The following is a 25,242-nucleotide window of genomic DNA, read 5'->3' on the forward strand; positions in this document are numbered from 1 at the left end:
AACAAATAAAAGCATTAATTGTAGGAATATAATTAAAGATATTTAAAAATGCTTTTATCTGTACATGAATAAGTCACTTTGGATTACATTGAAATTGATGGGTAACCATATCTGTTACAAAATTACTTAATACTTTACTCTGAACTATTTTAGTCAAAACAACCAACATGTTTCCACCACAAGCGAAGATGCAAAATTAACACTCACATTCTATTAATGATAATACTAGGGCTACTTTCCTTGCTGTTATTATTAATACTTTTGAGGCAAACATCACATTTACTGGGTGCTTTGTGCACATCACGATGAGGTAGCGGATGACAACTCTGTGGGCATCGGATGACTCATGGTTTCCGCACTGTGCATGTGAGTCAGCAGACAATGGCTGTTACGTGCATGGTAGCTGCCATGCAGGACTGCACCAGGAATCTGCCAGCAGTGACCTTGCTCAACTGTCATCATTTACAATCATGACCAATGTCTAGAGTGACCTTCCAGAAGCTTTTAAAGAGTCTCACATCAGGTTTGGCAGCAAAGTTTCCACCCCAGTTGGAGAACATGGGAATGTTATATGGAGTTCTTCAAAATTCTGTCCTGCACATAACCTTACTTTTTATTATTTGTCCTGCCAAGTGAATTATTTCCGAACAATGGAAACTTTAGGTTGTAATATCAACTATTCCAATTCTGTCACAAGCTTATCCTACTCCATCAAAGGCTGGACCAGCTGTGAAAGCAGCCATGGCATCTACCAGCTCAGCTGCAACCATTGTGGAGCTTGTTATACTGATATGACTATCAAGCAGCTGTCCATCAGGATGAACGGCCGCATCAAAATTGTGGCCAAGAGCAAAAGAGACCATCTGTGGCACAACATGTAGCTGAACATAACATGCCTGATTCCAATGGCTGCTTCACTATCCAAACTACCTGGATCTTTCCCTCCATCACCAGCTTTCTGGACTACACAGATGGAAGTTATCCTTGCAACACATTCTCCACTCCCAAAATTATCCCAGCCTCAACCTATGGTAACCTACTGTCCCAACACCCTCCAGCCAAAAGTTTTCAGCCTGTCTGTCCCATCACCTCCTTCCTATTCTCATCCTCACCCTCTCTGTGTGCCATTCGCTACCAATGCACCTACCCATCTTTCCCCTTCCCCACTCTTCTCGTTTTTTGTTCCTCATTCCCCCTGCCCTCCCTCCCTCCCTGTCCTACAGCTTCCTGATACTGCGCCTGTTGGCAGCCTAGCCCCTGCAAGCTCCACCAGACAGCACTCATCTTTCCCCTTACCCATATGCTGCTATCCCTTCCCCTTCCCCACCCCCTCCAGACTGCTGCCTCCGTTCTACATGACAGTTGCACAAATGTCTGAGCTGCTGGAGATTGTGATCTTGTGTGCTTGAGCTTGCTTGTGTGTGTGTGTGTGTGTGTGTGTGTGTGTGTGTGTGTGTGTGTGTGTGTGCGCGCGCATGTGTGTTTCCTTTTCTGAAGAAGGTTTTGGCCAAAGGCTAATGTGTAAGTTTCTTTGCCTTATGTCTGTCTGTAACTCAATGTGTCATCTTTATTGCAAAGGAATTATTTTGTTAGCTCCTGCTCTTGACTATTAATCTATGGAGGGTAGCATAAGTTTGGTGCAAATGGCACTTTAACGTATGAGTAGATTTCTGACTGCATCATCATTTATGACAGACTTGGTAAATTTCAGGAAAAATAATAATTTTGTAGTTTGACAATGTTTGAACAATGTAGAAAATTATGCCTCTTCCAAATAGCTGACACAGAGGAAAATTCAAGTATAACTAATTCACTAGAAACATCTTAATGAGTCTGCAATCACACAGGAACAGTAGTGGACTATGATATTTCAGTACACAGTGAAGTTAGAGGAAGTGGCAGCCCTAAATTACACTCAAAATTGAATGGTTCCACAACAGATAACACATGTGACCCAGTAAGAAATAGCTACCAGAAAACTTACTTCTTCAAATTTTACAGAATATAAGTCAGAAACCATAAATTTGAAGGAAATAATTGTGAAGCAAATCAAAACAATGAATAAAGTAATCAGAAAGTGCAAGAGTATCTCTTGAAAACATAATAGAAACTTACAGAGATGTCAACAAAAAAGCACAAACACTTAAGACAGTAACTCCAAGGTACATAGATTTGTATGAAATAAAAATGGAAAAGTCAAAAAAGAGGAAGAGTATTAAAATCCATTTACCGACTTTTCAATAAAATAGGAGAAACTCATAAAGACAAGTTGATGATCTATTAGACACAATGCTGCAAGCTCAAATACATATCAGTGAAGTTTAATTGAAAATAAATACATCAATATAAGTGTACATAGTGCTAATGACACCTATGCTTCCAATGTCTGTCATCTTCTGTCACTCCTTCTAAGTTCTGTTGTCTGTACAGAAATTGAACCAATGTACGTGCCATGTTCATTGATATTTCTTTATTTTAATTTTCTTCTTTCACATTGTTATTAGTAGTTTATGATCATGTGTCAAAGTGAGAAATACAAGGTGTCCCTGGAGGAATGGTCAGTGTTCAGGGATATGACGGGAATGATCATTTGAAGCAAAAAAAGTCTAGTCAACATGAGCTTCAAAATGCATACCTTAAGAACTTTGTGCACTTCTTCATCTTTGAGAAGTGGTAGCATGGACCAAAAAAGAAAAAAAAACCAGTAAACATGGGCCACAAAGTGCATACCTTAATAGCTGTTAGCATGTGTTCATCTTTGCTACTGTGAAACACATCCCTTCCTCCTTGGACAGCCTGTATAATTTTCAAGGTACTGTTTTGAGTTATATTTGTTTATGCATTTCAGTGGTTAATACTTTAAATAAATACAGTAAAATCATGGTATTTTTGTTTTTTCAGTTAGTTTTTTTTTTAATAGCTCCATATTAAATGACGTATCTTTACATTTTACGTTTATTTGACATTGTTTCTCATTATGCCATTCTAGTATGCAAACAAATGTAAATTTTGGTGCTCGCTTCTTACATTTGTGTGATTTGATTTGATTGATTTTATTTTATTTCATGATCCATAGGTCCAACTGTGTTGGGTTCACGAGGACATGGAATGAGTCGGTTTTTTACAAATATAATATGATAATCCTACAGCATGTATAGACATTTGAGTACATAATTATATAAAAATGTATACAGCAAATTCTTTGAGTAGCAATACAGAAAAAAGACAATACATATTTTCTTAGAATCATTAAAGCACTACAGAAAACAGATATGGAGCACACACAAATACAGAGCTCAAGTTAAATAGCATTCTTAGTGGCGTTATGTCAACTTGCATTATATAATATTAAAATGTTGCAATTTATTTATTTAAAAATTCATCTAAACTGTAAAAAGCTTTTTCCAGCAGAAATATTTTAGTGCTTTCCTAAACTTACTCTTGTTATGAATCCCTGTCTTTATTTCAGGAGGAAGAGCATTGAAGAGTTTTGTTCCAGTGTAGTGGACACCCTCTTGCGCCAAGCTCAAATTTCTATGCTCACTGTGTATGTCATTCTTCCTCTGTGTGTTATGCTCATGATAATTACTGTTTGGTTGAAATATCTCTATATTTTTCCAAACAAAACACACGAGAGAAAAAATATATTGGCATGTAGTTGTGTATATCTTAAGTTTTCGAAAGCTATTTCTACATGAGTCTCTTGGGTGCAATCCACATATAACTCTTAACACTTGATTCTGAGCAATGAACACTTTCCTTGCAAATGGCTGGTTTTCCCAAAAAATTATGCCGTATTCAACGAGTGAAAATAGCCACAGTATGCCACTTTTGCAGTGTTAAGTTCAACACATGTAGTGACAACCAGTAAAGCATATGTAGCAGAGCCCGTAAAGCATATGTAGCAGAGCTAAGCCTCTTACAGAGATCTATAATATGTGAAGACCAGTTTATTTTCTTGTCATTGTGCACTCCCAGAAATTACATTTCTCCTTCTGCAATTTCTGTGCCACCTGTTGATGCAAATCAACTATTTTTTGAATTATTTATATTTGTCCTTCAGATTAAACATGTTTTTTGTATGTATATTTTTGTATTTTCATTTTTATACTTGCTCCTCAGGCTGTAGATTTGTTGAGAATGTTATATTTGCTTTTCATTTCCTCTACTATTATTTTGAAAAAAGAAATATTGCTTGCTGTTAAACTAATTATAACCTGTTAACTTAAGAGATAGTAGAGTTCCTTACTGCATATACCATTCAGGATGCACCAATGACAACATAATTTGATTTGTTATATCTCTACATGGAATATTTTCTTGCTGAATATGGACACATATAAACCCTGTGATATGCCAAATTTCACTGAAAATGGTTACTGAAATTTATGCCTAAAAGACAGTGAATGGATGCCTGTCTAAATGAATAGTGACTATTTTTGGGATATAATCACATAATACATACTTTGTTTATGTAATAATATTTCTTTCCCGGAGATTAGCATTTTTTACATAAAATTATATTTATCTATAAAAAGTAGTGCAAAACAGTATGTAAGAACTAAAAACAAGCATAAAGGAGAGTTCTTGATCCTGTATCCCTGCACTGTTTAGAGTTTGTGCAAATATTGCTGTTGTTGATACTGTTAAGACTTTTCTTTTCTTTTTTCCTGCCATGCTGCTAAGTAAACTGAATTAGTGATCACCAGGTATGTCTGGCAGAAAGTGTTTGTTTTTAAATTCTGTCTGTTTTTTGATTCTCTACCTGCTGCATACACAAATAAATCAGAAGGTTTTTCAACACATGAGCAGGCCGCAGACAACTGTATATGTCAGAAGCATGAATTTGCCAAATTCTGTCCACACACTTGTAGTGATCGCCCCTCTACATTGTTCTTGGATATCACAAATGTGAGTCACAATGGAAATTGCAAACATTTGAATTCAAATGGCATATCTGTTGGAACCATTGGGATGCCTGGCAACAGTAAATCTTCTCGTGTAACTTTAAACAATGAAATTACTATTATGAAAAAATAAAAAGGCTGTTAAACAATAAACTTTTTGCCAAGAAGCTTTCTTATGAATAATTTCACACACACACACACACACACACACACACACACACACACAGAGAGAGAGAGAGAGAGAGAGAGAGAGAGAGAGAGAGAGAACACACACACACACACACACACACAGAGAGAGAGAGAGAGAGAGAGAGAGAGAGAGAGAGAGAGAGAGAGAGAGAGAGAGAGAGAGAGAGAGAGTGCATGTATGTGGTCTAATTCAGAAGAAAACTTTTTGCCCAATAGTTAACTTGTTTAACAGTCTTTTTGTTGTGCCTGGATGCAGCTCTACATCTCCACTATCTCCCATAACTCTTCCACTTAAAATTGTTGCTTTTATGTTATAACAATCTTTTTCCCTAAAGCTCCAGTATTGTTCCAAAACTGTGATGTATATATGACTGGGAGAAGTATGATAGGCATACTACATTTCAATGTTGAAATGTGCAGCAGTGTGATTGGAAAATGAAATGAATTCAAGAATTCAGTTGAATAACTGGCAATTTTGCCTTGATTAATTACAGTACCTATAGACTTATACATTGTTGTTTCATCTCGTGTTTCATTTCATTCTTCAGCCTCTCAATTTTATGACTGTTAGCATAATTAATCCTCATTTTGTGTTACAGAAGTCACAGGGGTGATAGAGGTCATGGTACAATACAGTTTTATTTTAAAATTTTACATGGAATTCCTCTTTGGATATGGTAATGAAATTATTTCAAGGTAGTCATAAATTTAACTTATAGTATTTGTGGTTTGTTTTAAAATGCTGCAGAAGACTTGATGCATGTGCAAGGAAATAACAACAAACAGTTTCCAACCAAAGTGGTACCGTGGTAGCCGAGAGTTCTTCAAAGAATGCCAAACTTTTCCAAAGAGTAAAATTGGCATTATTACACTTAGGGTGTAATTATTTAGAGTTCTTTCTTCTTCTTTACTCCACAAGTAGTAGTTTCAGCTTTCTTTTCACTGTATAAGTAGTTTCAAATTTTTAATCCATTACTGAATATTTAGTTCGATAAAGGTGCCATATGTATGAAAATAGCAGAGTACTCACAAGATGTGCTCCCATTTTTTTGGTTTACAAATTGTAATGTTTTTGATGGTTTAACAGATATTTGGTGCAGATAAGGCAGAAAACATGCACCATCTATCCGTCAAACCACAAAAAACAGCAAAATTTTCAAACCAAAATGAATGGGAGCACACCATGTGAGTATGCTACTAATTTCATACGTATGGCACCTTTTTCTGACAAAACACTGAATAATGGCTTAAAAAGCCAAAACTAGTTGAGGAACAAAGAAGAAGTCTAAATAAACACAGCCTAAGTGGAAAATGTCACATTTATTTAATAAATCTATGCCTGTGGACCCACTATGAAGAAGGTATACGACTTCTCTATAGAATTCACTTTCGTATATATAGCATAAATATTTCAGTTCACATGTTACTACATGGGAACATCAAAGAATCTCTGGATTCTTAGTATTTGATGCTTATGGACTAAAAAGGCCCAACTGCTGATGATGGAATCAGCCATCAGACACTCAGTCAATCGAAGCCTGTCCTTAACTTGTACTGCATACACAGAAATACCAAGTATATATAAATGTGTGTCTCACCTGACAGTATTTAAGAGCACAATATTTAGAAAATATTCTGTTAAGATGAGTAATTGGCTTTTATTCCTCACTCCATTTACAACAACCATATGTACATAAAATAAAAGGGTCATATATTACACAAAATTTGCTTAATAACTATTGTAAGGATCCAGAAGAGCAATGATCCATCACATGATTATAATTAAAGTACTGCCCCTTATCCTGTTCCAAGCATTTTCTAAAAGAAAATCCAGGATGGATAGTGGAGATGCTGAGTCACAGATAGGCACAACAAAAAGACTGTCACAAAATAATCTTTCGGCCAACAAGGCCTTTGTCAAAAATAGACCACACACACACACACACACACACACACACACACACACACACACACACAGGTGTGACAGTCTTTTTGTTGTGCCTATCTGCGACTTAGCATCTCCACTATATGGTGAGTAGCAACTATCCTTTTCATAATATAGTTACATTTTCTAAAAGATATTTACTGATATTAGGCAGCAAACTAAGACAGTATTAGTCTAAAATTATTTAAATGCACAGTTATTTCTTACTTAAAGGATCTCAGTTTCTGGATCCTAGAGCTGCAAACATATATATTTTAACAGTGCTGCATGCAAGTAATAAAACGAGCTTCCATAAGTATGTCACATCCTTCCATATAATGGGAAACCATATATATTGCAAAGATAAGTATAAGCTGAATAATTTAACAAGAAATGCAACTGCTCCTTTGAAAGTAAAGACTTCCAGTGTGTTTCTAAAGAAACATTCTTTCATCGTTATACATAAACATATATACAGGAAAACATATGTTCTTGACTGATCAGGGACATGTAAAATTGCTGTTAATAACAGTCACTGACAAATGCAATATGCGGAAGCAATTTACAACTACTTTTATCCACTGCTGTATGTTTTTAATTCTTTCCATACCAGTGAAGATCACCTAGTGAGAATGGAAGGAAAATTGTCACACACAGACAAGGAAACAATCTTCAGAAATATAGAGCCAAGAGGAAGTTATTTAGTTCAAGACTACCTGAATAAAAAGCAATTAGTAGAATGTACTACATTTCATGCTCATTTAATATGTTGACTGCCATGAGGGTGTTGGCAGCCACAGCAGAGCTTCAGCTGTGACACAATGCCCACTGGCCTGGTGGGGAAACATCCATCACTATACATGCAGCAGTTAATGTGCTAAAACAAGTTGCAGGTATACCACATTACCTATTACTTCAGTTATTCTGTATTCAGAAAAAGGAGGCTGTCAAAATGTGTTTTTTACTATAATGCATATAGAAAGCTACTAATTCGAGTACATATTCTATTCTGTCATACATGCCTACCTTATATAAGGTATGATCAAAAAGAGATGACTGCTGCTTATATGCAACTCTGACATGCTTACATAAGCACATATATGTAGGCAAGAGATTAGTGTGGCATTCGTGCCTTTCTAACGAGCATGCAGTAAACGCAGAAATATGAACAATGGCAACATTATTACCAAATGTGTCCACATAGGACCAACACTGTTAACATTTTCTTGGCTGCTGAAGTACAAACACTAGCAGAAATCCATCAGAAAAAGAAGAATGTGTATGGGGCAACACGTCTTTCATAAACCACTGTTGTGGAAAAATTGCAACAAGGATTGCTGCCACTTCATGATAATGCACGTCTCCATATTGCAAATGCCATAACACAGAAGTTACGCCAATTCAAGTGGGTGATACTTGAGCACCCGCACTATAGTCCAGATCTCTTGCCATGTGATTATCATGCCTTTGGTCCCTTAAACAAGGCCTTAAATAATTCCTGCTGGATGCAGAAGTGCAGCAGGCAGTTACCAAGTACATATTTCTTCATCCAAATGAATATTTTCAACATGGTGCATCGATGGGATGATTGACTCAATGCTCATCATGAGTCTGTCTGATTGGTACACTGATCCTGGACTACATGGCTTTGAAACTGAAACTTTTTGATCACCTCTTTTATTTAAATACTGGAAAATGGCAACTCTTTTTGGAAATACTTGTATTTCCATTTTTTTCTTTGTGTGTGTGTCGGTGGGGGGGGGGGGGGGGGGGCAGGTTAGAATAGGACTTTAACTTACAGTTACACATCAACATAAATGTGGATGGGGTAGAAGTTAATTGTTATATTTTTTTCACTATTAACAGAGCACAGGAAACTGTAGTGTGCATATGTCATGGGAACTTGTGGGTAGCAATGGTGGTATGAGGTATAGAGGTGTGGTAGGAAAGGGGGGGTTAAATTTCCCATTAATTTGTGAGTCTGTTACTGACAGAGCACTAGTGCAGATAAATATGGCGAAAGGCTCATACGCGACCTAATGAATTACACTCTTACAGCATTCACATTACCTTTCACATAGTTTATCACTAAAATAATTTGAGAAAGTGTTCTTGCTTGTTGTTTGTTAATAACAGAAAATTTAATGGAAAATTCTGATGACTTAAACTCATGAATAAATTTGGAAAATTACAGTGATATTAACTCAAACATAAGACATCTAATAATTGAAGAACCACAACAGCTGTTAAACGATCCTTTATTGAAATGACCAGTTTTGCAGCGTAAAGCTGCATATCTACACCCAAGTTAAAGAATGTAGTACTCATTATACTCATTATTAGTTCTTATGAAATCCAGACCAGAGTTAAATGGATGACCCAACATTCTAAGTCAGATAAAAATAAATTGCCTGTTGAAGGAATGGTAGTCAGCTAATAAAAAAAGAAGAACTATGGAGTCGACCAACACAGATAGCAAGGGATCCTACAACAAAAATGACAAGGGAATTGATAAAGTCTAAAATTCAGAATTTGAAAATGTGGAATTGAAATGAAAGTGATTAATAAGACAGGAATATAATTAGATAAACTCACCTTTGGGAGAGCAATTCAACGTAGAATACGTAGACTCACTTGATATGGTGGTAGGCAGGCAGAAAAACAGATCATACAAAAACCACAATAAAACAGGAAACCTACAATAAAAATAGAGCATTCATGACCAACAAAGACAGGATGGGGGGAAATAGATATAGAGAAACAGACTATCTGTTTTATCATGGTTTTTATCTGATCCGTTTTTCCACCAGCAACCACTGTATGCTACTGCCACATGTGCCTATTCCACATTATGCTGCTCTCTCAATGGTGAGTTTATCTAACAATATTCCCATTTTATTAATCACCTTCATTTTAATTTCAAATTTTCAAACTTTGAATTTTAGACCCAATCAATCTTTTTGATGTTTTTTATTGTAGGATTCCTCATTATCTGGGGTGGTCAACTCCATCATTCTACCAGTTTTATTAGCTGACTACCGCACCTTCAATGTATGTTTCATTTTGATTTTACTAAGAATGTTGACTCAATCCATCTAGCCCTAGTCTGAATTTTATATGACATGACTGTAAGTAATGTTATCTGTAATTTACACATCGTACACACCAATGGCCTCTTTCTGATGGAGCATAAAATGTGGTTTATCTGAAAATGCCACCTGTCACCACTCAGTAGATGTCCAATTGAAGTCTTGACATGCAAATTCTAGTATTCATAGCTGATCAGCAGCAGTCAGCATGGGCACATGAATAGGTGTCTGCTGCAGAGACCCATACACAGCATTATTGACTGGAGGGTCATTGAGCAGACTCTGTTGGTAGACCTTTGGTTAATCTGGGTGGTCATTTGCTCAACTGCTTCATATCTATTCACACGTACACATCTCCACAGTAATTGTTCAAACCCTGTCATCTATGGCCTATGGTGCACTACAGCTGTCTCAGGGCCAGTGTAAGATAGCACCATTTTGCCATGCATGACACACTTCAACCATAGCAGCACACATACAGTTTACAAATTTAGCCATTTTGGAAATGCTTCCACCCTTGACCTGAAAACCACTGTCCATGCCCTTTTGAATGTCAGATAAATTGTTCCATTTCCTCATTACAACATTGATTTCACAGTTTTCTGCATCTCTCTGACATGCTTAATATACCCTCCACTACTACTAGTGCTGCCAACTGCCATCTGTGAGTGGTTATTGGACATCAACACTGAACATAGGTGGTGATCACATTAATGTGTCTGGATTGTGTGCTTTTTGACTTCCAAGACAAGGCCAAATAATTCAGTTTAGCATCCTACTATTTGCCTAGCACAATTTCTGTGGCATGGTGCTTAGCAAAGATGATTAGTTGCACACAAGTTCTTTATTTGATTCTCAGTTGCTGCTTCAGATCTACTGTTGTTGAAGGGGTCTGGAATGTTCTTCACACAGCCTTGTGAGGCCAAATGAGAAGCTACCTGAGTAAATTAGCAGCAACATTGGCATGCAAGTAGCTGAAGCAGTGTCAGATCAAAAGGCTATGAACGGTATGAGAATTATTTTGTTCATTTAACTAATGAGGGAATTCAAGACTGTGTCTCTTATCTGAAACTGCCTTTCTACATAGTTGGGTGATTTACATGGTCACCAGTAACAGGAGATATACTTCATCAGGAGACAATGCATTATCAAATGCCAGATTATTTGTCAGTTGCATGTTAACATGCCAGCAGTTAGTGTATGGAGACATCACACTTAAAGTATTGGTGCCTCCAAAGAAAAGAAATAAAGAATGTTTCATGAACCTGATCAGAAGATCTACTGGTAAACAGGCAGTGATGCACTGTTTGAAGCCTCCAACAGTTGATAACAGTTGGTGAAAAAAGAATATACAGTAAATACACAAGATAATATTTAGGAAAGGCTCAGTTTTCATTACAAGTTCCCTTTCCTTGGCTGTAGCTAAGGTAGCAACTGTAGGAGTCTGGAAAGGGGGGATGATGATGTATCACTCATGTAGGATAAGAGAAACCTACGAAGTGTAGAGAGTAAGGTAGGAAATGGTAAAAAGAGTGACATTTGTAGGGGGTCAAATACTGCAGGTAAGAAGACAATTACACCAACGACAGATCAAAGGTGGCAGAAGGTAAAATAAAATGTTGGAATGAAACAGACAGAAGAAATAAAATAATACAGTAGATGGTATAATGACAGCCAATGGCCTTGCTACAGCAGTAGCACGGTTCCTGTCAGATCACCGAAGTTAAGCACTGTTGGGCTGGGCTAGCACTTGGATGGGTGACCAGCTGGGCTGCCAAGTGCTGTTGGCAAGCAGGGTAAACTCTGCCCTTATGAGGCAAACTGAGGAGCTACTTGATTGGGAAGTAGTGGCTCCTTTCTCCTAAACTGACATACAGCTGGGGGAGAGTTGTGCTGACCACCTGCCCTCCATATCTACATCCAGTGACGCCTATAGGCTGAGGTTGACATGGTGGTTGGTTGGTTCCATTGGGCCTTCATGGCCTGTTCAGGTGGAGGAGTAGTAGTAGTAGTAGTATAATGAGAAAGGGGGCAGGCTGAGAAGAAAAATGCTAAAAAGGAATGGGATGAGGAATGGGATCTGATCAGGTTAGACTTTCCTTCTCTTTCCTTCCCCTGACCTGTGGCTCTGGGTGACTTTTCCAAAATCTACCTCTTTTCCTAGACCTCTCCAGTCCTTTTTCTTCACCTATCTTCCTTTCTCTTCAACCCTTCTGCCTGAAGAAGGAGCCACTGGATCCAAAAGCTTGTCTAATTATAATCTTTCATGTGTGTTTTCTGTCACCACTTGGTGAGTAGATTTTTTTATCTATCCAATTACCTTATTTTGTGAAAAATTGATTGTTCTCATTGTTATAAACAATGCTATTAGTCACAATGACAAGAGTGCTGTCTCTACAACAGAGCAACCATCTGTAATTCAATTGCTCATTTGCGTACTAATCATTAAACTGAAAAAAATCAGTTGAATATTGACCTGATGAGTGATTAATGGCAAACATGAATAGGTGCTGTAGAGAGGCTACATATCATGACACTGAAAGTGAGAAAATAATCAGTGTTCTCAGCGTATTTTCTTACACTGCCAAAGAATCATCAGATATATATCACTTTCATAAAATGATGAGACTCATCTTGAACTTCAGCTTAATCACCAGTATTTCGTTGCAACAGTAATAAGCTTCAAGATTTTTAGTGTTACTAGTTCTTTTAAAAATTCCAACCAATTGAATGAAGTGGGAATGAAGACTCAAGAGCTTTATACGGCATGATAAGCATATAATAGGATCTTTTTTGTTTCTTATGCCTGATAGGTGTGGTCCAGGGAATGAAAAAGCAAATAAATAAGATATTTTTCACTCTGAACACTATTATAAAACCTACATAGTTTTTAACTACCTACTGCATTCTGTATTCTCAGCTTCCAGAGGCACTGCAGATGTATATCCAATGGACATTGACATTTTGCAAAAATGTATGAATGTGATTACTACAGTTTATCAGATTATGAAAAATGGAAGAGAGTGCATAATCTTCAGAAAACATTCTTCCACAATGAGATGTAAAAGGGACACTTTTAAAAATACTACAAAAACTGGACATATTAAGCTTCAGAGAATATTTACAACATTGTATGAAAATTACTAAAGTATAATGGAAAGTTAATACTTTTTTTTTATATGTATCAGTTTAAAAGTTGTTTATTACAATATAATCAAGATTTTAACACTGTAGGAAACCTTAACAATTAGTGAATATGTTACACCATTAGCCATATGTTATATACACTAAAGCACTAAAGAGCCAAAGAAACTGGTACACTTGCCTAATATTGTGTGGGGCCCCCGCAAGCATGCAGAAGTGCCACAACACAATGGGGCATGGACTTGACTCATGTCTGAAGTAGCCCATAAATTCGTAGGAATACAAGGGGGTGGAGGTCTCTTCTGAACAGCATGTTACAAGGCATCTGAGGTATGCTCAATAATGTTAATGCAGGGGGAGTTTGGTGGCCAACAGATGTGTTTAAACTCAGAAAAGTGTTCCTGGAGCCACTCTGTAGCAATTCTGGATGCGTGGGGTGTCAAATTGTCTGCCAGAATTGCCCAAGTCCATTGGAATGCACAATGAACGTGAATGGATGCAGGTGATCGGACAGGATGCTTCCATATTTGTCACCTTTAAGAGTCATATCTAGATTTTTCAGGGTCCCATATCACTCCAACTGCACATGACCTACACCATTACAGAGCATCCACCAGCTTGAACAGTCCCCTGCTGACATACAGGGTCCATGGATTCATGAGGTTGTCTCCATACCCATACACGTCCATCTGCTCGATACAGTTTGAAAAAAGACTCATCCGAACAGGCAACATGTTTCCAGTCATAAACAGTCCAATGTCGGTGTTGACGGGCCCAGGCAAGGTGTAAAGATTTTTGTTGTGCAGTCATCAAGGGTACACAAGTAGGCCTTCGGCTCCTAAAGCCCATATTGATGATGTGTTGATGAATGGTTTGCACGCTGACACTTGTTGATGTTGAAATCTGCAACAATTTACAGAAGGGTTGCACTTCTGTCACACTTAACATTTCTCTTCAGTCGTCATTGGTCCCATTATTGGAGGATCTTTTTTCGGCTGCTGTGTTGTCAGAGATCTGATGTTTTACCAGATTCCTGATATTCACCGTACACTCATGAAATGGTCATATGGGAAAATCCCCACTTCATCATTACCTGGGAAATGCTATGACCCATCACTTGTACGCCAACTATCACACCACATTCAAACTCACTCAAATCTTGATAACCCACCATTGAAGCACCAGTAACTGATCTAACACTGTGCCAGACACTTGTTGTCTTATATAGGCCTTACTGACCGCAGTGCTGTATTCTGTCTATTTACATATCTCTGTATCTGAATACACATGCCTATACAAGTTTCTTTGGTGCTTCACTGTATGTTTCATTCAGAGGGTGCAGATTTGTCTCATCTTCAGAACATTTGGCATCATTGTATTATTTGATGAAAGTAAAGTCATGCAGTGGTCAGAAGGATCAAAAGATTTACTGACAGGAAGTGAAAGCACTAGAAAAACAAAGAGGGCTGGCATTTATCAGTTTGAGGGAGACCTACATAAATAGTAAATAATTAGTACCTAAAATAAAATACAGCTACCAAGAACTATCATCTGATTATTCTGAAATAAAATTCTGTAAAGATGACCACCAAGAATCCTATCGTCCTAACACATTTTTTGAAATGATGACATTTCATGTGTACTGGAGTTTGTAGAAGTGTGAGACAGTCCTCAATGTTTGAAAATATTAAGTTGCAGGCTGTCAGTTAACAATTCCATAGTGATACTATAGTGCAGTATCTTAGTTATGAATGTTGCTTAATAAAATATGTATCACAACTCTAACTTCGAAACATATGTATAAAATATTATCTCTGTAACACTGTAACGGGTGGTTGTCACATATTGTTACATTATTTGCATGAATTTTCATTTCAAGTTGCTCATATTTCTTACCTAACAAGGGATCAAGCATCTCATCATCCACTGGTGGGAGTGACACCATATAGTGATTTGAAGATTCAGGAGATCCTTCAACTGGTATTGAAAGCATACAACAGAAACTGTTATATAATGGACAGTTATGCAAAGGAGCAAAAAGTAAAGGCTTAATAAACAGGTAACTTTTATAAATAACAGTGAATTAAGGCTCAATATGTTCTTGGAGACTATACTCATTTTCTTATACTCAGATCGTTTCCTACCATACTACAATAGCGGGTAACGGTTAAGGGTGCACTGAGGCCTCCAGCCAAAAAACTACAACTGACATATCAGTACAATTATATCATCAAAGTAATTTTAATTAAATCTTAAGACAATAAATATTTCAGACAGACACTGCTGCCTGTTGTCAAACAGTGCAGATGCAACACAAGATTTATTTCACCCAAACTTGAGGAGCTGGAACATTGTTAAAATGTTAAGTATTTCAGACACCTGACTTTTTCAATGATGTTAGTCATGGTAGCAGTTTGGTATGATGGTTTTGAATTGCGTTTGAGCTAGTAAAATATTTACCTGTACTCCATATAGTGGAAAGTACATGCGATAATTTACCATATTCCTACTCCACTTGTGCATGGAGCATAGAAAGAAAGACAGTATGTCTGCACATAAGCCCAAAATTCTCTAATTTTACCATTATAATTAGTATGTATGAAACATAATGTAATCTAATTAGTGGAAGGAGTAAAGATAACCAGTCATCACTTAGTTGAAGCATTGAGGAGTCAACAAGCACATTACAAAAAAAGGATTGAAAACATGGCCAAGCTTTGGGACACGGACACGGACACACACACACACACACACACACACACACACACACACACACACAAAGATTGTCCTAACTAACTACCCTGACACTGTAGCCTGCCTGAGTCAAGAGGTGGGAAGGAGCAGCAAGGAGGTAGGAAGGGAATGGGAGGAGTGGAATGGAAGGAAGGCTGATGATTGATGACTGAGAGTGAGAGGCAACAAGGAAATGGGATAAGAATGTGGACCAATGAACCTGTGTGAGTATGGACTAACACAGTGAATTATCAGGCATAGAAACATGAGTGAAAGTTTGTGATAGTGGGTAGCAGAGATTGAGACAACAATGGTTTCAGGATCAAACGATATGTTGTACATATAATTCGCATCCATGTAATTCAGTGTATGTGTGATTTGAGGAGGATCCAGATGGCATAGATTATAAAGTAGCGAATGAAGTCATACATGTTGTGTTCAACAGCATATTAGGCCACTGGGTAGTCGAATTTACTCTTGGCCATAGTTTTGCAATGGCTATTGATTCAGACGGAAAGCTGGAAAAGTGGTTGGGAGTCATTTCCACATAAAAAATCTGTGAAGAAGTTACAACAGAGTTGGTATATGACATGGCTGCTTTCGATAAAGTAAGATATGCCTGTGATTGGACTGGAATAAAATCTTCTGGGTTGGGACCATAGGACAGGCCTTGTACTTGTGTCTTCCACAAGGCTATAACCAAAACTGGGTTTAGGTGTATCATAAGGATTGAGCATGATACTTCATTGATTTGTTGGGTGGCAGAATACTGATTTGGGAGAGATAGTACAGATTGTGGGAAGGTTGTTCCTTATCACTGCAGTGCATAATGAAAAGCAATTGGTGGTCTGGTGAAGGATGTGGTTTAAATTTTTCTAGTCTGATATAATACTGGGTAATGTGCCAGTTGCCTGCACATTTTAAATCTGCCACTGGTTCTTAAGTCAGAAGGGAAGTGGATAACATGCCATCTACTGTGAATTGACAATACATACTGCACGCATATAGAACTGGCGTGTTCAGATGGTCGTGGCATCTGTGTTAATCTAGCTGGGCTCAAAAGTGTACAGTGAACATGGGTTTGCAAAATAGAAAGTTTTGTTGCAGATGATTATGCAACTTGGTTTTAAGATTAGCAAGAATGCTTCACGTGGCAGGAACCAATGTCTGTACTGGAGTTGATCAGAGTGGCCAGTTTATGAAAGAAAGAAGCTTTTGGTTAGATAGTGAATGATTTGTGGAATTCAATGCTGGAGCCAGACACTATGGAGGCCAGTGTTATGGGGCTGGCACCTTGAAGAATACGGAGCACAGTGTGTTCTGTGGCTACAAATGACAAGGTACTGAACTGTGATTGCTCTCTGCTCTATTTAACTGAGATTGGTGTCTTGAATCTAGTCTGAGTAATGGATGTCGACGACTGTTGTTAGAAATCTGATATATCCATACTGCCAGCTGTGAAGCATTAGACATAGTGTGTGCTGCTACTGGTTATGCACAGCTTTTGGTTTCCTTCCTGAACACATATTAAGACACAAGAGTGCTTTCAGCATAGCTAATATGTGTATAGCATGTTTTACTTGGATTGTTACAAGGGCTGGATTCAAACTGATGAGTCAGTGAGCTGCCATCTGTGTTGACACAATGAAGGTCTGTGAGACGCATTTGTACAGTGAACGGGTATAGTACTCTGTCAATCTACTCCAGTGTGTAAACTGTTGAACATCATGTTTACAAAGATAGAGCAATGTTCTTGAGGAAAAATTGAAATGGCACAAGGTCAGAGTATGTAAAAATGTTTCTAGGAATTGCTTGAAGGATGTGGTGATGCAGTGTTATCATATAGCACAGTTGCATGATGGGGTAAGGCATTCAGATTAGGTAGAGAAGCTGGAAAGGTCACCATGTACAGAATGACACCATGCAGAGGGCAATACAATTCAATTCCTTGGTTCCTTGTTGGATGTTGATCCCTGCTGGGCTGCATGTGAGTTAGCAGCAGAAGTCACAGAATGCCTTAAAACTGTGCTCCACATCCTGCACGACATTCTGGGGTTCCAGAAAATTTCAGCATACTGGATACCCCATGAAATGTCCAAGATGCAACAATGGCACCACTGTGCCACTGCACAGGATATGTTGGGCTGATACAAAAGGGAAGGTAATGACTTTTTTCGATGCATTTCCACTATCGACATGCTCATACGAATCGAACTTGAAATGCCAATCCAATGAATGGAAGCATCCCAGTTCTCCTTGTCCACAGAGAGTGCACACTACACCAAGTGCTGTGTAGGTGACATCCACTGTGGTGTATGACACTGATGGGGTAATACTCCATCATGCCTACCACCAAGGGTTATGGTAGATGCTGCCTACAACTGCACGTTACTGCAGCACCACCTTAATCCAGAGCTTAGGCAAAGACGATGGAACAGCACCCCATCATTCTGTATGGCAATGCATGATGCCACACCGCAGCTGCTGGTCAGGACCTCTTGTGCCGCTGGCAAAGGGAGAGTCTGAAACATCCAATGTACTCACCTGACATGAGTCCCTGCAATCATGATCTCTTTGTCAAAGTGAAAGAACCACTGCGATGTTATCCATGTTGTAAGGCAGCCAGTACAGGACACAAACAGAAATAAATGTGCAAATGGTATACAACAACTTCCGGACATTTGGCAAAAGGTCATAAACAACAGGGGCAATTATAATGAAGGTGTGTAACTATAAGTACATCTGTCAATAAAGTCATTTCATAGAAAAATAATAGTTTTCATTACTTTTTATCCATCGCTTGTATCATTCTCACCCTATTTACTGAATGAATGCATTTGCCTTTAACCATTTTGTCAGTTGTTTTAAATGGCATAAGTGTGCACTGGTTATCATAGTTGAAAGCTACCATGTTAAAGGGGTTTAACTGATAAGTTCTTAATGGTCTAAGTGTTAATGCATGGTGTTAATACTAATTCATCTTCAGACTGTCGTCTAAATATTAAATTCCTTGGTCTCCATTAAAGATGAATCAGAAAACTGAATGTTAGTGAACTGTACTGGCAGCGGCCAAAATTTGTTTATACTTATTTATGTGAAGGCCACAATGGAGATGTCAGAGCAAGTCTGCAAATTTTGGAATGTTTTCATGGCCTACAGTTTCTTATACGTTTTAAGGATTGTAATTAACTAGATATTTGCAGTTTCCTATGCTAAAGGTCCAAACTGTTAAATTTTAATTGATATTATGTTTAAATGAGCTTGTGTCTGAGAATTGTTTGGCAGTTGATTTTAATAATGGTTAACAGAGCAAAAAGAAATTATTAATAAAACATGTCTTCAGGTTCATGTAATCTGTAAATTTCAAAACAAATGTGTAATGAAAGGTGCAATCTGTCTGTAATTTAGAACAGATCACCAGCTATTTCTCTCTAGTAAGTTTTTGATATATACTGATTTGCATTTTGTTGTCCACAACAAAGGCAGGGAACTTAGGTGGATCAGTAATGAGAAGGGTAGGTGCTTTTATGCAGCTGGTTCACAGGGGTTGTTAAAGAATTAGTGGCATACATGGCTGCGACAAGAGAATCCAATTGTGGACTACATTTGGAGGGTAGTGTCTGTCCATGAAGGCCTTACTTAGTCATACTTTCAACAAATGGATAAGGGAGTTCTTGTCACTAAAGACATGCCAGACTACATGGGAGAGACATTTTAGCATGTGGGAGAGAATTTAGCATGAGAGAGGTGGCAGCTGTCAATGTGGAGATATATTCTCCTCTTTATCATGTACTATGACTTGAAATTTGGTATGCTTATGCCAGAATGGGCTCACGGGTGCCACATTACTATCCCATTCCCTTGCTACTTCTCTCTCCCAACCATCAACCTCCTTATCCTCCAACCCTCCCTTTCTCATTCAACCTCTTTGCTCCTCTCACCCACTCCACTAGATGGTGAGTGTTACGTTTACTCCTTCTATTATTTGTGTTCTACCATGGACTTTCCAGAATAATATCACCAACCTAATATAATCTTATTGTATTTCATGACTCATCTTAGAATTTTGCTCTCATATTTTAAAGAGTGCACTTATTAGATCATAGACAGTTGATCATTGCTGTGAAGCTTCTGCACTGATTAAACAAATCTATGACAAAAACCACATCTCTTGTTTAAACTTCCTCTAAGTAGAACCCATGAATGCTTTCAATAAAGTAAATTCAGAACAATTTTTCCCCTCCATCCAGAAATGGACTGGCACAAAACCTTCCCAGATGATACAATAAAAAGTACATTTTACCATACACTTTGTAGTTATTAGCAGAGTGCAGATATAGAAGTAGATGTAAAATCAAATTTAAGAGTGATCCATGAGGTAGAGTAAATAAAGTGATGCAGAGATAATGCAAGTAGCTGATGTAATAGAAATTAGGCGCAGAGTAAGGTAAATAAGGAAAGAAATTGTAACACAGAATGACTATAATAAGGGAATAACATAAACTGGGGGAGAGAGGATGTGCCATGGGAAAAAGGAATGGAAAAAGAAAAACCAGCACATGAGAAAGGAAGGAAGGTAGTAAGCTGACATAAATGGATTCCCAAGAGTCACCCTTGGATACTTCCATGAACACAGTGGTTGTACAAATTGCAGATAAGAAGAAATTGCACTCCAACATATCCTTTCCTTCCACTACCCCCTTGGGCTCATTAATTATTAATAAATGTTTACATTGCAACTTAGAGTAGGCCTGTATGTTTGTTACAACACGTCATCACATGTTATACCTAAGCAGAACATTTCAAGAATGATCCATAATTCCATTTGTGGAATGCACAGATGAATACATCTTTTATGACACAAAGATGGCCCACATTTCACCAAAACTGAAAGTCAAAAGAAAAAATATAAATAAAGCTGTGTATTAAATGTTGTAGTCCCCAACATGAGGGAACCAAAGCTAGGAGTACTGTGTTTATTTTCCAAGATGGGTCTTTTAGCTGTAAAGGAAGATTCATCCCCTGAAATAAATGCTGGTAAGCCCTTCTGTCTTTCATAAATTTAACAAATCTCAGAATGCAAATTTTGTTTGTATATATCTTTTTATACATTTTATATGAAAACTTTATTCTTATAATTTTCTGGTAGATGGCTGATAGAATGTACACTATACTACTCTTGAAAATTTTCATCTGGGTGATTAAATTTTATTATTCAACAATGTGACACCCATACAGTGATTTGAAGAGTCAGACACGTTGTCTACTAGCATCTGACACATATTAAGAATAGGTAAGTATTCAAGAGAATGAAAAATAAAGATGTAGGATATCATACATTTATGGCATAAAATAAAATTATTCTTCCATATTTTGTCTGTGGGTGGTATTCATTTTGTTGTTCCCATATTTACACTATCATGATGAATGCAGCAATGGCGGCGGCAGCAGCAGCTCTTCACCTTTTAGACAAATACTATTACAATTAAATGGGCCAGAGAGAAATTGGACTTGACCTGACAGCTGATAACATGTCTACACAGCCCCTCCCGTGCAGGGTGGACCTTATGCATGAGCTCCTGTATTGATTAAGGACGACAGTATCCAAAAAATTCATTTTCAAAGATATGCCACCACAAGGCACTTGTGTACTTCACACATAAAATGAGAAAATTTCTTTAAATGTTATAATTCTTACATTTTCAAGTGAATAAGACATTTACAGAGCTTCAGTAAGCTCTCGCTACAGCAACCATATAATTTCCAGTTTTTCTATTATCTCTGAGCTGCAAATAATTTACTCATTTATATTTAGCCCAAAATTCTTAGCATGACTATTGGTTATTATATTATAATGCAAACTGTTTTCTTTTTTTCTTTTTTTTACAGTAAACAGATGAGTTTTGTCATCACCATAGAAAATATGAAGCTCCTCAATCTTTGCTGAGAGACTAAGAGAGTCCTCTACTAGCAAAGAGAGAAAGCATAAAAAATAATTTAAGAAAATCTTGCACATAATATACGAAGACAGTAACTCGTTCTCAAAAGAACAGTTACTGTTGATGACCAAGCAGCTTTTTCCCTGAAATAAATGATGACTAACTGACAACCTCAGCTGCCAACAGGTGTTGTTGAGCAGGAGATCCCGGGTTCGAGTCCCAGTTGGGGCACACATTTTCAGCTGTCCACATAGAGGTATATCAGCAACACCTGTCGGCAGCTGAGGTTGTCAGTTAGTCATCATTTATTCCTTGCACATAATGTTGCATAATGGACCAAGAGGCTCAAAGTTAAGACGACTGAAGTGTCAGCATGTATCATGATAAATAAAATGTCTTATGCAAAACTGAATTTCCTATGAAAACTGCTGCTGAGGTTCAGCTACACACCACCAGCAGCAAATGTTATGCACTTCCTATCTAAAAGCCATTGTAGCTGACAAACTATTCACTTCTTCTCTACAAAGCAGCAAGGAACATGATTAACTAATTTCTAGACCATAATAACTGAAAATATATTTGTTGCACATTTAATTAAAGCAGTCGGGTTTTTGAATGTTCACAGATGGGAGCGCAACTGACATGTACCACAAAGTACCCAATATCTCTGCTAAGAATGATGCTTCTGGTAACCCTTTCAAATGCTACTCTTATGCAGCTTAGACACGTTGGTATACCACAAGAACTCTGCTGACAGCAACTGACTGTAGTAGTACTCTGAATAGCAGCTTCTATATTTAGTTTTGTAAGTTACTTACCAAGAGTAAGACTGGAACTTTCATCAAAAAATTCATGACGGTCTATTTCTATATACTCTAATAGATTACTTTCACTGATATTTATTCTGAATTGCTTTGGTTTCCTTACCTGAGAAGGAATCGAGCATCTCATCATCTCTTGGTGGAAGTGAAACTATATAATGATTTGGAGGCTCTGGGGCTTCTTCAGCCGGCAAGGACAAATGACTAGGAAGAGAGTGATCAGATTAGAAATATTCATTTATCAAGATAATCTCACAGCACTGGTAATTCTTAAAATAGATACATAAAATTTAGAAAAAAATTTGAAGGAGAAATGAAAGCAGGAAAATCTTAAGTTGTGACCAGTAGTATCAAAACTAAAGAAATCCCAAAGCAGTCCCAAAATAAAGACAAATATGCGCAACTTCCTCACTTAAAGTCATCATTCACTCAAGATTTGCTATGAACTCACTATTAACAAATATGAATTATGTATCTATTAAGCAATGAAATTTGTTTTAATACTTTATTTCTATAAATAAGAAATTAGGCAACATTGGAAAATTCAAGAGAGTATTGTGAATGTGTATGGAAAAGTTTAGAGGATGACAAAATGGCAGCCGATGAAGATGAAGAACAAGAACTAAAACATTTCATGGGGGATGGGAAAGTAACTTATATTCACTGATACAAATATGTTGATGGAAGAAGGACAGTCAAATCATAACTCACCAGTATACTTGCACTATGTTTTAACTGGACTAAAAATAAAACCATATTTCATATTATGCTGGCAGGATATAAATTATTCTGAATGTGCCCCTTGTATTGAGAGTTTGACTCATCATCTAATTACCTTTGATGTTATTGGTTTAATGTGTAGTCTTAGGTTGGAAAAACTAATAATTCACAGGGAAATAAATTTATATATTAAGGGGTGTAAGCCATGGTTCCAGACACATTATTATCAAGGGATATCTGAATTATTAAGAATAATGTGGCTGATAGATTTTACATTAATTTATGAAGGAACATAATACTCAAATAATGGTATAAACAAAGCGAAGCACAAAATGAAATCAAAGGGCATTGTTTTTCTCTCTATGTTTTGGGACTACTAAGAAAGAGTCTTCATGGTCTTGCCAGGGAAATATTTCAGTACACCCTAAAGCAACATCTTTTTCCATCAATCTTACATACTATTTCCAATCTACAAGAAGCCATGAGAATACACAGTTTGACACAATGTGAGGACACACATTATGGGGTACAACTATGGTTCTGTAAGACATTTAATAACTTCTGTAATGCACCAATAAAATATTTTGGCAACATACTCATTCTCCAATAAAAGAAATCATGCTAATCAATGCTAATACAGTATCTTATACTGGTCAATGATGTACTTCGCCATGCCTCTGCATTTCTGTTTTATTGATGCCTATGCACAATATGCTTTTAGCATATATACATGACACTTGATAATAACCATGAGATCAGAACTGGCCAGTAATGACAAATCCAACATTTTATTGTAATAAGACAGACTTAGTGGAATTGGTGTCTTTTAACTGATATTTGATGCATCTCAATCCAAGTATAAGGAAAACAATACATTTTTTCATCTGAATGCTCATAATATTTTTGACCAGGTGAGAAATCTGGTGTAGCTCAAGAATTTATTTGTAGCTGTCCTCAAGACTTCATACATATGGAATTTATTTTTGACTTATAAAGCTTTAAAAAATACACTGTTTGAAGTAGTATGATTGGGGACATGATTGAAGAGATTATCTGCTTCACTAAGCCACATAGATCTGGCTGTGCCAAAAGCAACTGACACTAAGGTCCACATTCGCAATACGCAGCATCTGGCTGTGTGTGTTATATATGATGATGGCATAACATAAGCTCCATAGAAATTGTGCATGTTTAATGTGAAATGATAAACTGTTAGGAATAAGCAGGATTTGGAGTATAAAAACTCAAACTCCTGTACCACTACTCCTCAAAATTTTTGCTTCTATGATGTTACATTAGAGAGAAACATTTGGTCTCTGTGAGTGGATGGTTCTGAGCGGCAAGATAATGCAAGATGCTCCCAATCAGAGCTATGCCGTGCCTCATTTTTGGAAGGAATTTCCATAGAGCAAATTAATGTCTGATGTTCTTGAGGTGCATCAAGTCTTGTCTCATGATCTTCATTGCATTCTGGAGATGACATAGTCCTCAATCTTTTAAGCATTCTAGTGTATTCAGAAAGACTCAACTGTTTTCTAGGCATTTTTATTCATAAACAAAATAAATCAAAATATAATAAGCTGGCACCCAAATCACACAGCAAACATAATAAATTTATTTCCTAGCCAAGAAGTCAAATATAAATAAAACCTATCAAAAGAAGACAAGCGATTTTGTTAACTTCGTAATATACAAAGTGGAATCAGTAAATCCATGTATCCTAGTGAAGTAAATTCAGTGTTAGTTTGTATTTGTAAAGGTAAGACTGCTGCACTT

At 37.2% G+C, this 25,242-nt stretch overlaps 1 protein-coding gene and 1 pseudogene across 4 annotated transcripts in view; one reads left to right on the forward strand and one right to left on the reverse strand.

The window, feature by feature from the left end:
• LOC124778022 (E3 ubiquitin-protein ligase CBL-B-B) overlaps positions 1-25,242 on the reverse strand; it is a 184,124-nt gene that overhangs the window by 51,878 nt on the left and 107,004 nt on the right. For all 4 annotated transcript variants that reach the window (XM_047253601.1, XM_047253604.1, XM_047253602.1 and 1 more), the window contains exon 9: positions 22,853-22,950. In XM_047253601.1, the coding sequence (XP_047109557.1) occupies positions 22,853-22,950 (98 nt within the window). The remainder of the gene's footprint in view (positions 1-22,852; positions 22,951-25,242) is intronic.
• On the forward strand, positions 11,783-11,899 carry LOC124778275 (annotated as a pseudogene).

This window comes from Schistocerca piceifrons, chromosome 2 (genome assembly GCF_021461385.2).
Source record: "Schistocerca piceifrons isolate TAMUIC-IGC-003096 chromosome 2, iqSchPice1.1, whole genome shotgun sequence".
Lineage (NCBI taxonomy): Eukaryota > Metazoa > Arthropoda > Insecta > Orthoptera > Acrididae > Schistocerca > Schistocerca piceifrons.